Source organism: Platalea leucorodia (assembly GCF_965183815.1).
Source record: "Platalea leucorodia genome assembly, chromosome: Z".
NCBI lineage: Eukaryota > Metazoa > Chordata > Aves > Pelecaniformes > Threskiornithidae > Platalea > Platalea leucorodia.
In genome coordinates this window covers 14,629,552-14,644,065 of record NC_138858.1, presented here as the reverse complement: position 1 = coordinate 14,644,065, position 14,514 = coordinate 14,629,552, and the positions used below count along the sequence as shown (strand labels likewise).

General features: G+C 35.7%; 1 protein-coding gene across 6 annotated transcripts in view; it reads right to left on the bottom strand.

The window, feature by feature from the left end:
- The window catches only part of NIPBL (NIPBL cohesin loading factor), a 158,846-nt gene that overhangs the window by 16,497 nt on the left and 127,835 nt on the right, over positions 1-14,514 (bottom strand). For all 6 annotated transcript variants that reach the window (XM_082337167.1, XM_082337165.1, XM_082337166.1 and 3 more), the window contains 11 exons: positions 13,879-14,022; positions 9,008-9,097; positions 8,555-8,769; positions 8,352-8,454; positions 7,328-7,426; positions 7,080-7,226; positions 5,747-5,881; positions 4,141-4,239; positions 2,880-2,933; positions 1,449-1,557; positions 726-862 (listed from right to left, as the gene is read on the bottom strand). In XM_082337167.1, coding sequence (XP_082193293.1) covers positions 726-862; positions 1,449-1,557; positions 2,880-2,933; positions 4,141-4,239; positions 5,747-5,881; positions 7,080-7,226; positions 7,328-7,426; positions 8,352-8,454; positions 8,555-8,769; positions 9,008-9,097; positions 13,879-14,022 — 1,332 coding nt within the window. The remainder of the gene's footprint in view (positions 1-725; positions 863-1,448; positions 1,558-2,879; positions 2,934-4,140; positions 4,240-5,746; positions 5,882-7,079; positions 7,227-7,327; positions 7,427-8,351; positions 8,455-8,554; positions 8,770-9,007; positions 9,098-13,878; positions 14,023-14,514) is intronic.

Below are 14,514 nucleotides of genomic sequence, written 5' to 3'. Positions count from 1 at the left end.
TAATGGATTGCTGCCACCCACCCACGCTCCTCCTTGAGCCATGGCTGCATGATCCTGTCCTGCTCTTTCTGTCAGATCAGGGGTCATCACAACTTTCACTAAGCCAACTGTGCTAATCAAAATGGCAGGGAGCGCTGCAATATTTCAGAGGAGGGGAGCCATTTTACCGGATTGGAGGGGTTCAGCGTTATAGCTCTCTACCACTTTTGTGAGCTAAACTGTCTTACAGGGGAATAAGAAACCACTAGAGCTAGGGAAACGAGAGATGAAGTATGGAAGAGGATGGAGCAGGACGTTTTCCTTCTGATATATTTGCTATATGTTAGATCACTCTATCTTATGGAACCATACCTTTAGTCTTAAGATTCATGTGTTAAATATTAACTACTTTCAAGACTGTGACTATAAAACAAAACAATTTTTTAGAAATTATTTCATAACAGGTGAAAAACTGGGTCTTAGTCCTCAAGGGAAAGAGGCAGTACAGGTTTCAGCTTCATTTAGTTGAAAAATGTGGAGGTAGAGGGTGAGGGATAGCGTCTTAGAAGCTACAGAGATCATCAAAAGGATCTAGTATCTTCAGAAGCTATGATGCCCATGAAATAAAAACAAAATTTTAATTTTTCTTTTCCTACCTTCAATTTCATCAAGTATACAAGACAGCCATTCATTTCCATGCTTAATTATCTGGGGGAAAAAAAAAAAGACTGATTTTCTCTACTTACACTACATTTAGTGGTCAGGTATGGCTGCATGGTCATGGCATGTTTGACCATTAGCTGGGGCCTGATTTTGCTGAATAAGAACAAAGTGGTTATGCAAGCAACCAAGCGACCAGAATTCACACCTTTGTTGTCAGAATCTGCAAAAGATTAGAAAATACATAAAGGATATTAAGTCCAAGTAATCTTTGAGCAATGAAAAACATATATCTTAAACATCATTCGAATATCTCTTTCATTACATCTCTTTCAAGATCAATACAGAATATTCTTATTAGAGATGAGAATGTAATGTGTTAACATTTGTATGCGATCACAAAATATGTGAAAAAAGAAGCAAAGATGCTTCAAAGATATCACTGGTTTTTAAACTACTTACTGTACACACAACACCGACCCAACCAATGATTCCTATTACAACTGTGGAATATACTAATGTGAATAAAACTTGCCACATTTGTTTTGGTTTTAGTGATCCAAAAGTCTGAACAAGTTATTTTAAAAGTAGTTCTGTTATTGTGGTTAGCTAGTGAAAATTAGGGAAGCTTTATTACAATACAGTGCTCAAAAGTTCATAATGAACTTAAAAGCAACAATTCATTACCATCAGTTTTGTAACAGGAATTCTGTAACAGTGTCTTTGCATGACAGTAATTTGAACAACCACTGTTACAGTATCATATAAAATTCACAGGAGTTTAGCTACTGGGTTGTAAATAATATTACCTGATAAAGATTCCTCATATTTAAGAATGTGCTCAACCAAATTGTCAACAAGTTGAGTACAGGCTTTCTTCACAGGTTTATATGAAGCATCCTCTTCTGACTTCAACAGCTGTAGCAGATGAAACAGAAAATTATTTAGTATTAAGGGTGCATTCATTTACATTGCATACATGCTGGTTTTATAACAATTACTACAGATACAGAATGATTTTACACTACAAAAGTATTTATTTAACTTCTCCATAGAAGTTACATAGTGAAGAAAAAATTAAGGGAAGTAAAAAATCAAACCAAAATGCAAGAGAAGTAAAGAAAAATTAACCACAATAAAAAACCAGAAAAGTTCTACTGATTTTTGCATTGGGATGAAAGGTAACTTTGTGCTTAATGAAATAATGTAGAAAACAATAATGCAGTCATACTTGCCAGCAGTAACTAATAGGAGTTAGAAGGCTTTTAAAATGCTTAGGAAAAAAAAGAGCACATTCAAAAGGAATGTTTTTTTTGACCCTAAGCAAAAATATCAAATGAAGATAAAACATAGTTTTATGAACATTTTAATCAGTTAGCCTTCTTCCATATGACTTTGAGCACTGAAATGATGTCCATGAAGATCCTTTAACATCTAAGAAGGACTGAGACTGTACTATAGCCTTATCTTCAGTGCAGGCATTAAAAGGTTCTGGTTTACTTGGCTACCTATTTTCATGGCACTCCAGGCTAAAGTAAAATCAAAAGGTTTTTTTTGCTTGAAAATTAACCAGTGCATACAAGATGTAGAGGAGAATGATAACACAGGTTAAGAAACATAAACAAACAAGCTCAATTCTTAGAAAAATCAGAGCAAAATACAATGTAGAAGTAACCTATACTCTGAAGATTCACTGCTTCTATAAACCGTGTAACAAATATATTGGACGTGAACGCTTATCTACCATTTCAAAAAAAAAAAATCTACATTACACTAGATGCCTCATTTCAGAATCAAGTATCTTAGCTGTGGACTTCATGTTATGTCACTCATTACTGAAGACACTATGAAATTAAAAACAAACAAAACAAAACCCCTCCCAAAACCAAGTGAAGTAATTTTAAAACAGATCATATGGAAAGACAAAAACTAATGTCAGAGACAAAGAAAATTGCACTAATGAAGATTAAAAAAAAGTCAGATGTTTAAAGGGCATGAATTGAATTTGTCTACTGTAAAAGGATTGCTCTTGTAGTCCCCCTTCTATGTGTTTTAGAATCATAGAATCATAGAATTGTTAAGGTTGGAAAAGACCTTTAAGATCATCGAGTCCAACTGTTAACCTATCACTACCAAGTCCACCACTATACCATGTCCTTGTATAGTACCTCCTTTTAGTACCAAAAAAATGTTAAAATTCTACCAATGATTGTACCATACATTTGAAATTCATTACTTACATTTTGAAGAAGCTGTTCAAACCAGTCATACCCTGTATCTCTACAAGCCGCAACCTGAAAGTATTTTTGAGAATAAACTAGTTAATAAAAAAGGCATCCGAAGAAAAATTACTTCAAGACAGATGTCATCTTAAAAGACCACTAAACATGCATAGATATATTTTCATATGCAGTCAGTACAATGATTTTATATCTTTGGAGATTAGAAACTGTCTTCTGCATTTGAAAAATAGTTCTCACCATTTAAGTGACTCCAGAATTTGTATTCGATACAACACAAAGCCTACACATTTTACTAGAGATTGCTGGCTCTAATGTAAACCAAGTTTTGGTTTTGTAGAACATTTTGCACAGATTAAAGCACAAATACAAGCCTGACCTATTAAAAATGAACATGTGTGTATATATATATGCGTATACATATTTTTATATAAGCAAACCAAGCCTTCACTGGTATCATGTAAGGAACAGCTCACAGGTGCTCCAAAGCAGAATTGGCAGGAGAACTGAGAGTTAAGCTGAAGTCAAATTGACTGACTTCTCAGTCTGGAAAAATGCACACTAGACCACCATTTTGTAAAAATATTGAAAAGCAGGATGCAGTTTAAACCCATAATTGTAAGTAATGAAACGAGTATTTTTATTTTATATTAACTTCTTGGTGTAATTGATATTAAAACACCTTCTCAGCACAGTGGTTTTACACAACACATTCTCACTACAAATTAAAGCATTTTATTTGAAACAGATTTTGTTATTTTGGAGACATGCCATTTAATTTGCTGCTCCTACAAAGAAGATACAATTATGCAGATACTAGTTTACCCTGAGCAAGAACATGACCCTGTATTTGTCAAAATGGCTTATTAACCTTTCAAAATAAATGTTATCAATTGTTTGAGGAAAATTTTCTTTTAAGGGACAACTTCTTAGTTAGGCTTAACTATGTGCTGCTACTAGCAATTCTTGGAAAATGTTAAATATAATAGAAATTTGTTGTGTTTTAACTGAACAAGTACTTTATTCAGCCTGAATATAATGTGGTCCCAGTTATCATTGTCAGCAGATTAGTGAGCATTTAAAGTTTCCTACAGCCTGTTCCATGAGATGAATGATTTTGGAATATATTCAATGCTGTGAGATATAAAAAGAAAACCACCTGACAATTAAATTACTGTATTCTAAAAAACTACAGACAATATTTCAAAGATATTAAAACATAATCAAATTTTGCACACAACTCAAATTTGTTTTAACATACCACATCAGTGATGTTTAGTATTTTCCTTGTCATTGCTTCTTTGTCATGGTGTGGAGTTGGAGTAAACCAGAGCTTCTGGAATGTCTCATTTACTAATTTCTGAAGGCAAAAAAAATATCAGCAGAAATAAACAAACTTATCTTGGCACACAGGCATTACTTCTAATATATCCATACCAGACATTTGTTGATGATGCACGCCACTTCATAAGCAATTATTCAGCCTAAGTGAGACCCTTGCAGGAAATGTTATCTGACACAGACCCAGATCTACTACCACAGGACTCATACTGACCTCAAAGCAAGCCTCAGCAAAATGATCATTGGGAACTGATGGTACAGAAGATGGAATTACCACCTTCCTGCATTAATTTGCATTCCTCAGGAAAACACAGTACCCTGAGAAGCTGACAACGGAACACATGATTATGATTTCTACAGCAGAACTAGCACCAATGGTAGGTTACTTTCAAAAGTAACCTTTTTATTTTGAGTTTTCAAAACAGCTGTGACAATGTGGGAAAGAGAGAGAAGCCAAGTCTCTCTACTAAACACAGGAGGTGTGTTCCCTTACAATGTTTTTGGATGGAGGAAAAAATGGAATAGAATGGAAGTGAACAAAATTATTCCCAAATTACTTATAAGGCATATGGTTCTAAGAAGCTCTCCTCATTCATGGAAACATAAAAAATACATTGAAAATAATGCCTCATTTTTTCTGATGATGATAGAAAGGCAAGGGGAAGGAGGAGAGAGAACAAAGTTGTCCTCCTTTCCCAGCAGCACCTTGGATTCAGCTGTTCATCTACTTCTTGATTAATGGTCTCCTCAGAAAACCACTTGGCATTAACATATCTCAAGCGGTAAAAATACAAGCTGCAGCTTTAAAGTTGCAGATTTCAAATCCTACTGAACACATGATACAAAATTATTACAGGTATATTCGTAATTACCCAACAATTTTAAAATTATTTTGCCAAATCAGACAAAACCATCATTGCCACATTAATGACTTAAGACATAATCTTAGTTTTGTGCCCTTCTGCATATGCATTGCACAGAGTAGAGTTAGATCACATAAGTAACATTTTAGGGGGAATAACCAATTCATTGAACATTCAGAATTAATGCAAAATTGGCACAGATTATTACTTTATAGTTTTTATATGCAGAATTTACAAATCTGGCATGTATTAATGTCAAGTACTTAATTTTGACTTAAAGTTTATTTTGTTTGCAGAAAGAAGGTTTATATGCCAATTTTACTTCTTAGAAAAGAGAAGTACCAGAGACAATACTTGAAAGAAGAAAAAAAAACTCTAGAAAATAACTTTTTAAAGTCTTCTGATTGTCAGCAAGAACTGAAAGAAAATAGAAGATAGACAAGAAAGAAAAACAAGTCAGAGAGCATTTTAGAAAGCTATTTGCTCTCAAAAATTCGAAGTGAATAAAAGTTCACTTTTAATATAATAAGTTTTTAATAATAAAAATTATTTTAAATAATAAATATTACAAAGGAGCAGCGCAACGCTTTTTTTACTTTTGTCAAAATACAGAAACACTAAAATGATGATAATTAAAATCCTGAAGTATGTGTTTCATTCTACCTTAATGCCTTCTTCATCATTGACTCTCCGAATCATTTTCACACACATCTCTGTAATTTTGGGAAATGTCGGTTGTTCAATGCAGATATCCCTAAGTATCTTTATGACTCTTTTTCTGACACTGATACCAGTATCCTGTAAGAGAAAAGCATTACATTCTTGAAAACTAACCAGAAATACTAATTAATTTATGTATTATATGAATTATTATTTGAAGATCATCAAATCTGACTTGCAAAATTTATTTAGAAAAGGCAGCTAAAATATCCTGGAGTGCATTTATACAAAAGGTCAGCATAGCTTGCACAACTTCATTTGCAACAATTCTAAAGGTTCTGGCTGAGTCCGCAGAATGCTGAAATGCTTCCTCCATCTATACCCTCCCATCTAAGAGCTCATGATGTTGCAAATGTATAATTCCACTTCTTAATTCAAGAGCTTACAAGCTAGGTGTGATGATGCTTTAGCTACTTTGATGGAACACACAAGATTCTTTGTAGATCTGGACTGTAGTACTTCAAGTCTTAGATAAAGCTTATGGATAAGATACATGCAACAATCTTTTCCATTTTCCTAGGCTTCGTCTAAGGAGATGGATGAGGAGCTTCACTTCGTATTACCTTATTCAAAACATGTTGAATCTGAACATCAGGATGAACTGCTTTATGCATGCTCATATGCACATGAAGCTACTTATCTCCAAAACCCTTCACAAACACATTTTATCATGTAACTATAGCAAATGAGTACTATTTGACTAAAAACCTGACATGGATGCTAAGAGCTAGTGTTATCTTACAGCTAGACTAACATTGTATTTTACCTGAATGCCCAGACAAAAAACATTTTTTGTACAAAAATTCTAATAAGAAGCCTTTTAAAACACTAAAAATAGCATAGAAAAGTAAAGTAGTTTTATCTTTTTTTTTCTTTTGGATTACAAATGACTTCTTCAGATTACTGTGTTGTAGATCCTTCTTCATCACCCACACTACTCAACTGCCCTCAATGACCCATATCTCAGCCTTCAGAAATGTGGCAAAATTCCTCATTTCACCTAATTTGTGCCTTAATAATGGAATAAAAAGGAATATAATCCTGGTTCTGATGCAGTACAACTTTCTATATATGTTTACCTTTATGTCAAAAAGCATCACTGGAAACAAGTGATGCATTTCACAAGGTTGGTCTTAAAAGCATGATAAAACAGTAAAACAATAAGATATAATTTACTCTCAGTATCATCGTTCCATATTATTAAACATATAAACTCAGTTACAAACAAATTTTCCAATGACACTTATTTTATCGTAAATATCACTAGTCACCGTACCAATATTCTTTCAATCAGCATGTCATAGTACTGCTCAGCAAGCTGAGGACGACAGAGCACAAATCGGCCAAGCAGCTCCACAGCTGCTTCTCGTACACTAGTGGAGTTATCCATTAACCGTCCATGAACACCTCGTTGCATATCCAGCTAAAAAGAACAAATGAAACACAGATTCAAAATAAGAAATGAAGACTTATTTTAAGCACGACAGAAGAACATATGTGCATAATGGATATTTCCTTTCTTACCCTGGCTAGAATACTGGGGTCTACAGCAACAACCTCAGACAAACACTTCATGGCTTTTGTTCGAACAGCAATTGCATTTTCACCAAGTACACGCAGAATCTAGTAAGAGAACAAAAAATAAGATTCAGTTGTTTTGGGAAGGTAAAAAACAATCTTTAACAGGCAAAAATGCAGCAGAGTAACATGCAAACAATTTAACTAAAGTAAGAATATCTGTCTACTAAAAATTGAATATATCTTCTCAGACAGTAAAAGGGGCATGCAAGTGATGTTCCATGGCACTGATAACTGAGCATGGATTTTACTAGGATTTGCTACCTCTCTAAGACTGGTCCAAACAGGATTTACACAGGGTTTGTATGTTCACTTTAAGTCCCTTCATTTTAAACTCTCCTTTTCTCATTCAGTTGAGGCTTTCACCATTGTTCTTTTAACAGGAGAGTTGGATTTGGGCACTATAATTTTAAGAATGGCTCTGTAGGCAGATCAATATAAGTAACGCAAACCAAACTAGTACTGGAGTTCAAACATGTCACCATGCCAACATATTACTGCTCTTCTCCCAGAAAAGGCAAAGAAACGACACCGGTCAAACAACAGCTTCTAAAGTGACAGTAACATGAACTGCAAGCAACTGACCAAGCTGGCTTGTATTTTCAAATCAAATTAAGCTCAATTTCATGAGTTAACATTACCAAATGAGCATGCATCTTACAGAAACCGTGAAAATTATTTCAGCATTTTGTAATTATCCTCTTACAGTGTACACCTAATTATAGTGATTTTGTTATACACATACATGGACAAATGAAATAATGTATGTAAAATATGACATACAAAATACATGCAAGAAAAAAACATAATCACTTATGTCATCAATACAGAATATGAAAGCACATGGTGTTATCATGGCCTGTTAAATACCTGTGCTCAACAATGAACAGATATGACACACTACCACAAAAGTGTTTGGAATCAGAAACCAACTGTGTTTCACTGTACTAAGGCTTCCGGCACAGTTTACCTGTGTCAAATAAATATCGAAGCTCTGGGCAAACGGCCTCATAGAGGCCAAGTAGCGAACAATCAAACACGCATCTTCGTAGTCCACAGTATCAGAATTCATCCTGCAACAAATTCCATGTGTTAATTAGGACATGTTTATCAAAAATTATTTAAAACATCAAATGCATGTCTAATAAAGAAATAAGTGGTACCAAAACATACTTTAATGTACTGAACTGAGATGGAGCAGTTTTAATGATGCTGCGAAGAAACTTTTTGCGACTTTCTGCTCTATGCATGATTTGTCCTGTGGTCTCAACATCTTTTGCATGATGAGTTCCTTCAGATGAATCCTCATCCTTCTGAGACTTAATTGCTTTCTCTGTCTCCATAGTAGTATCACGGAACCACTGAGCAATATAAAACTTCCGAGAAAACTGGAGAAATATAGCAGGATGCACAGAAAACAGAAGCAATAGATACAGAAAAGGAAAATTAACAGATTTATAATGAGATTAAGTGAATCTAATGCATCAACAATATTTGGGAAAATACAGTCCACAGTATATGTTAGGGTGACAATTTAATTGAAGTACTAATATGCATAACAAAAAATCAGTACATGTTATTGAAATTATTTTTATATACACTTGACACCAGAAAGCTGAAATTTACCACTAATGATGCATCAGTTTCTGTGTTCTCATCCAGATAATCTAGCAAAGCCTTTTGCAGCTGCTGGATTTCATCTTCTCCTCCTGAAACCTGTCAGAAGGAGAAATATAGTTATAAACCAGAATATTCTACAGTGGTAATTATCATCTGAAAAATCTGCATGTCCACATATAAAATACATGGAAGTCACTTGTTTTGATAATTGCAGAATATTAACAATTTGTTAACCAATTACTTATAAACTGCACAGAGACTGAAACAAATTAGACTGTGGCTCTAAAGTCTAAGAAAGATTAGGAGCAGAGTAAGACTGGTTTTAAAACAGACTGATTGATTTGATTAATTTTGGTTCTATGATCTTTTTTGAAGACTCCCTGTCACGGAGGAAAAAAGGGCTGAAATCACACAGCAGACAGACAGAAGGTTTAACCTATAAAAGTCACCATTAGCTGTCTTACCAATATTAAATACTCAAACAGTGACTTCTCAGGTGAACAAGGGATAAAAGGCAAAAAAGTAAAATAAAAAGAAATATGAAACAGACAACAGTAAAAAGGTATGGGAAACATCAAAGAAATAAAAATAACTTCTCCCTTTGTAAAAATATTTAGTATAACTGTTTTCAGGAATAAAGCATCCATACAGAGAAAGTACAGCAAGTGTACTCAATCTAGGAAAGAACTTAGAGAGGTTGTTCCCAAACACCTCTGAGCTCCAGCACTGAAGAATCATGCTCTCTGAGATTCAACTATGTTTCTATCCGTCAAAAAGCTTGAGAAAAAACACACATTTTATAAAAAATGTCACCTAATGCATAAAGCCTATCTACAGAACAGGGTAACATTAATTTTCCTGTGAAGCACTTTTAAGATGCATTAAAAGCATTACATATGAAGTATTCACCTGAAAACTAGTGCTGGAAACTATGTATCAGATTTGTAATATCTCAACTGTATGAATGTTAAAAACAAAATACATTTTTTCCAAGAGACTTTAATAGGAAATACTTCTATTTCCTACATGTATATAAGGCACATGGAAGACAGGGACATGATTCGAGACAGCCAGCACGGCTTCACCAAGGGCAAGCCCTGCCTGACCAACCGAGTGGCCTACTACACACTGATGGAGTGACCACATCAGTGGACGAGTGAAGAGCTATGGATATCATCTATCTGGACCTCTGTAGGGCCTTTGACACGGTGCCCCACAACATCCTTCTCTCTAAATTCGAGAGATACGGATTTGATGGATGGACTGTTCCGTGGATAGGGAATTGGTTGGATGGTGGCATCCAGAGGGTAGTGTTCAGTGGCTCAGTGTCCAAATGGAGATCAGTGACAAGTGATGTCCCTCAGGGGTCTGTACTGGGACCAGTGCTGTTTAATATCTTCATCAATGACATAAACAGTGTGATTGAGTGCACCCTCAGCAAGTCTGCAGATGACACCAAGCTGAGGCGTGTGATTGACACCCCTGAGGGATGGGATGGCATCCAGAAAGACCTGGACAGGCTGGACAGGTGGGCCCATGTGCACCTCAGCAGGTTCAACAAGAACAAGTGCAGGGTCCTGCACCTGGGTTGGGGCAACCCTTGGTATCAATACAGGCTGGGGGATGAAGGGATTGAGAGCAGCCCTGCTGAGAAGGACTTGGGGGTTACTGGTTGACAAAAAGCTGGACATGAGCTGGCAACGTGCTCTCGCAGCCCAGAAAGCCAACCATATCCTGGGCTGCATCAGAAGCAGCGTAGCCAGCAGGTTGAGGGAGGTGATTCTGACCCTGTCCTCTGCTCTGGTGAGACCCCACCTGCAGTGCTGCGTCCAGCTCTGGGGTCCTCAGCACAGGAAGGACATGGACCTGTTGGAGCAGGGCCAGAGGAGGCCACAAAAATGATCAGAGGGATGGAGCATCTCCCCTGTAAGGACAGGCTGAGAGAGCTGGGGTTGTTCAGCCTGGAGAAGAGAAGGCTGCGGGGAGACCTTATTGCAGCCTTTCAGTACTTAAAGGGGGCCTACAAGAGAGATGGGGACAGACTTTTTATCAGGGCCTGTTGTGATAGGACAAGGGGTAATGGTTATAAACTAAAAGAGGGGAGATTCAGACTAGAGATAAGGAAGACATTTTTTTTATGATGAGGGTGGTGAAACACTGGCACAGGTTGCCCAGAGAGGTGGTAGATGCCCCATCCCTGGAAACATTCACGGCCAGGCTGAATGGGGCTCTGAGCAACCTGATCTAGTTGAAGGTGTCCCCGCTTATTGCACAGGGGTTGGACTAGATGGCCTTTAAAGGTCCCTTCCAACCCAAACCGTTCTATGATTCCATGTATATCCTGACATCTTAAACAGTTCTAGCCTATGTAAATAACTATTGAATAACGATCTTGTACATGATGATGAGACAATGTACTTCTCCCCATGTACGGGTTATAGAGAATAAATCAGTATCAATGCATGAGTCAGAAACTAACGTGCTCAACATCCACAAGGCAGCATAAAACCATACATATAAACCACCCTTTTTTCCTTAGTATTATACTGAAATACCCAGGTCTTTGCTGTTGCTGATAGTACGGCAGGCAAAAGGATGTATTTTTTTTCAAAATGAATAAGTTCAAGAGTTCAAAACATGTCTACAATGCACATAATACTGACACAGGTTTATATATGCATTTGGTACCCTAATATACGTTTAAATTGTGATTCGAAATTCTAGCCTTCAACCAATGATAAATTCTGTGGATAACTGGCTGAATAAAAGGGTTGCTTGATGAACCTTAACTGCCTAACTATTTTCAAACAAGTAAAAAACCCAGAACAAACAAAGAGAAACTATGAAGACTACAACAAATCATATTCAATATTGATAATAAAAGTAGAAGAATAATTTCTGGCTTAAAATTCTTCAGCTACAAAACATTTTTCTTCTTCAGTGCTAAAACTTGTAACTTATAACCATCTTAACTTCTGTACGAACAGCACAGATTGAGAATCTTGTCACAAATACACCACATAATATAGCTTGCAAACATCAGCAAGTGGAGAAAGGTATAGTTACAAGTCCAGAATATCAGTGGATCAAGAGAAACTCATGAAAAGCATGCACAAGTGTTCAAATCAACTTGACAATCCATGACAGATTTCTATGAAATAAATCTACTGCTTAAAAATGTCAAAACAGAATCGATTTTCTCCTAAATCTAATTCTATGGGTCACGAGTCCAAACCACAGTAGAGAGAGTTATAACCATTCATCAGTCATTGGGGAATATATCAGAATGATATCAGAGTGTAGAAGGAAACATCCAACAGAGTCTAAGTATTCAATTTAGCAAGAAAGAAAAAATCTGTAGAGGTATAATTTCATTTCCAAATGGAAATAATCATTTAAGTTTCTGATGATGACAGCTGAGTATGTCTACCAATGGATCATCTTATTTTCTTGCCATGTGAACAGCAAAGTGAAGCGTAGCTGTCACGTACACATTTCCAATTATTTATTTGTTCTTATGTTACAAATAATTTAAAAACAACACTGACTACCCTGACTGATGGTACTCTACCTTCCACAATGCACAGATGGTACTGTCTACCATCACTGATGTTAAGCTTCCTGAGCAACTGAAAAAACATGCTTTTAGCACTCAATTGCCCACAGCAATTTTATTTTCTGCAGATGCCAAAGTCTAGTTACTGCCTGATCCTGTAAAAAACCCAAAATAAATAGAAATATTCATGTAGGTCACCGTTCAGGTAGGTATCCTCCTAGAATATCTTTCAATACTGTTATAACTTCTGGAGATAAGGAAAGAGAAAAGAATTCTTCTAAAGTATTTCCCTATGAAGTCTAATGTAGAATTGTCAGAATCACTGCCAACAGGGGAGAACTATAAACCCTTAGCACACAGAAGTATAAATTATATTAAGCCATGGACATAAAGACTTGACACCATAAGTTGTAGAATATTCTAATTGACAAATGTTATGGGAAGTATCAGCCTCATAAAGGAGTAGATGAATTTTGATTGTTTATCTGAATGCCTGTAAAGTGCAGAAGTTTTTCCTTCAACATAAATCTGTAACAGTCATTATAAAGTACATGTAATAGATCTGTAGTCTTTTCAGGTAACTGAAAGGGAAAGAAACTTGGTATGACTACTCAACTTTAGCTCACGCTGAGAACAATTAGTAGTTCAGAAAGAAATGTATAGCGTCCATAAGAAATGTGCAAGTCCACATTTTTAAAAGGACACATAAGATCTAAGATTTTCTCATCATACTATGTACAGTATAGAGCCCAAATGCATACATTGCTTTGATAATTGTTGCCACCCTTGCAGATTTGTAACAGCATTAGCAGAAATGCAAATATGCACTCTCTAATGAAAGATATATGCAAGTCCAGTTTAAAAAACAAAACAAATAAACAAGAAAACCCTCCAAACCCTGATGACCAATACCAGCTACATCACATAAAAATGAACCTTACAGGCCTAACAGTTTAACTCTCTAAAGCCTGTATATGAGTGCCAGCAGCTCAGTTACCACTTTGCAATAGCAACTGCACGTACATCCGTATTTAAGGCCTCTAAAGATAGAATCCAACTATTGCTCCATTATTTCCTCTGTATTGTTACAAGAAAACTGGCTTAATCACTGTAATTAACCACTTCATATGATCACTACAGAGATGGTGCAAGGAAGACATGAGCTAACAAATGTAATACTTATAAACTGAGTATATTTGATTAAAAAACCTGAACAATGAAGACTGATTCTCCACAACGCCGGTTTTTCAAACATCTTTAAAATTTTCAAGTATTTGAATGGATACATGTCAATGCAGCTGGCATGGGATCTCTCACACACCTGTTTGAGGATTCTGGCTATAGATCCTTGATCCATTTTGCTAGTGACTGCATCTTTCCTGAGTCTTGCAGCTACAGTTCCAAGATAGTCAAGTGATGCAACCCTCAATGCCATTTCTGTAGATTTGTTACTGAACTGGTGAACCTAAGAAAAACAGAACAAACTGTTAAAAACAAGTATTTATTTATGCAACTGAGATTCTTCTCACAAGAGACTGCTTGACCTTACTAAAAATTCCACCTAACTTCCATGCTGCATAAAATTATGTAATTTACTATTACATCACAGATACACTACTTATTTACATTAATGTTTCTTCCTTTATTGGGTCTCTCTCTCTCTACAAATATGCCTGTTAGAGCTTTTTAAAATATTTATTGTCATAAAATAAATTGGACAACTAGTACAGCAGATACCCTTTGCAATAGCGTAGATCTTAAGGACCATAATGGAACTTCCTCATTATTCACACAAGTATAAAGAAAGCTACTTTTTACCAGAAATAGGACCATAAAATATTTTTCCCAGAAGCAGCTCAAATTGCTGTGTTAATTACATTGTAACACTGAAGAACAACTCTCAAAACACATGTCAACAAAAATATTTACATTCTGTAAAATATCATAAGTAAATGCT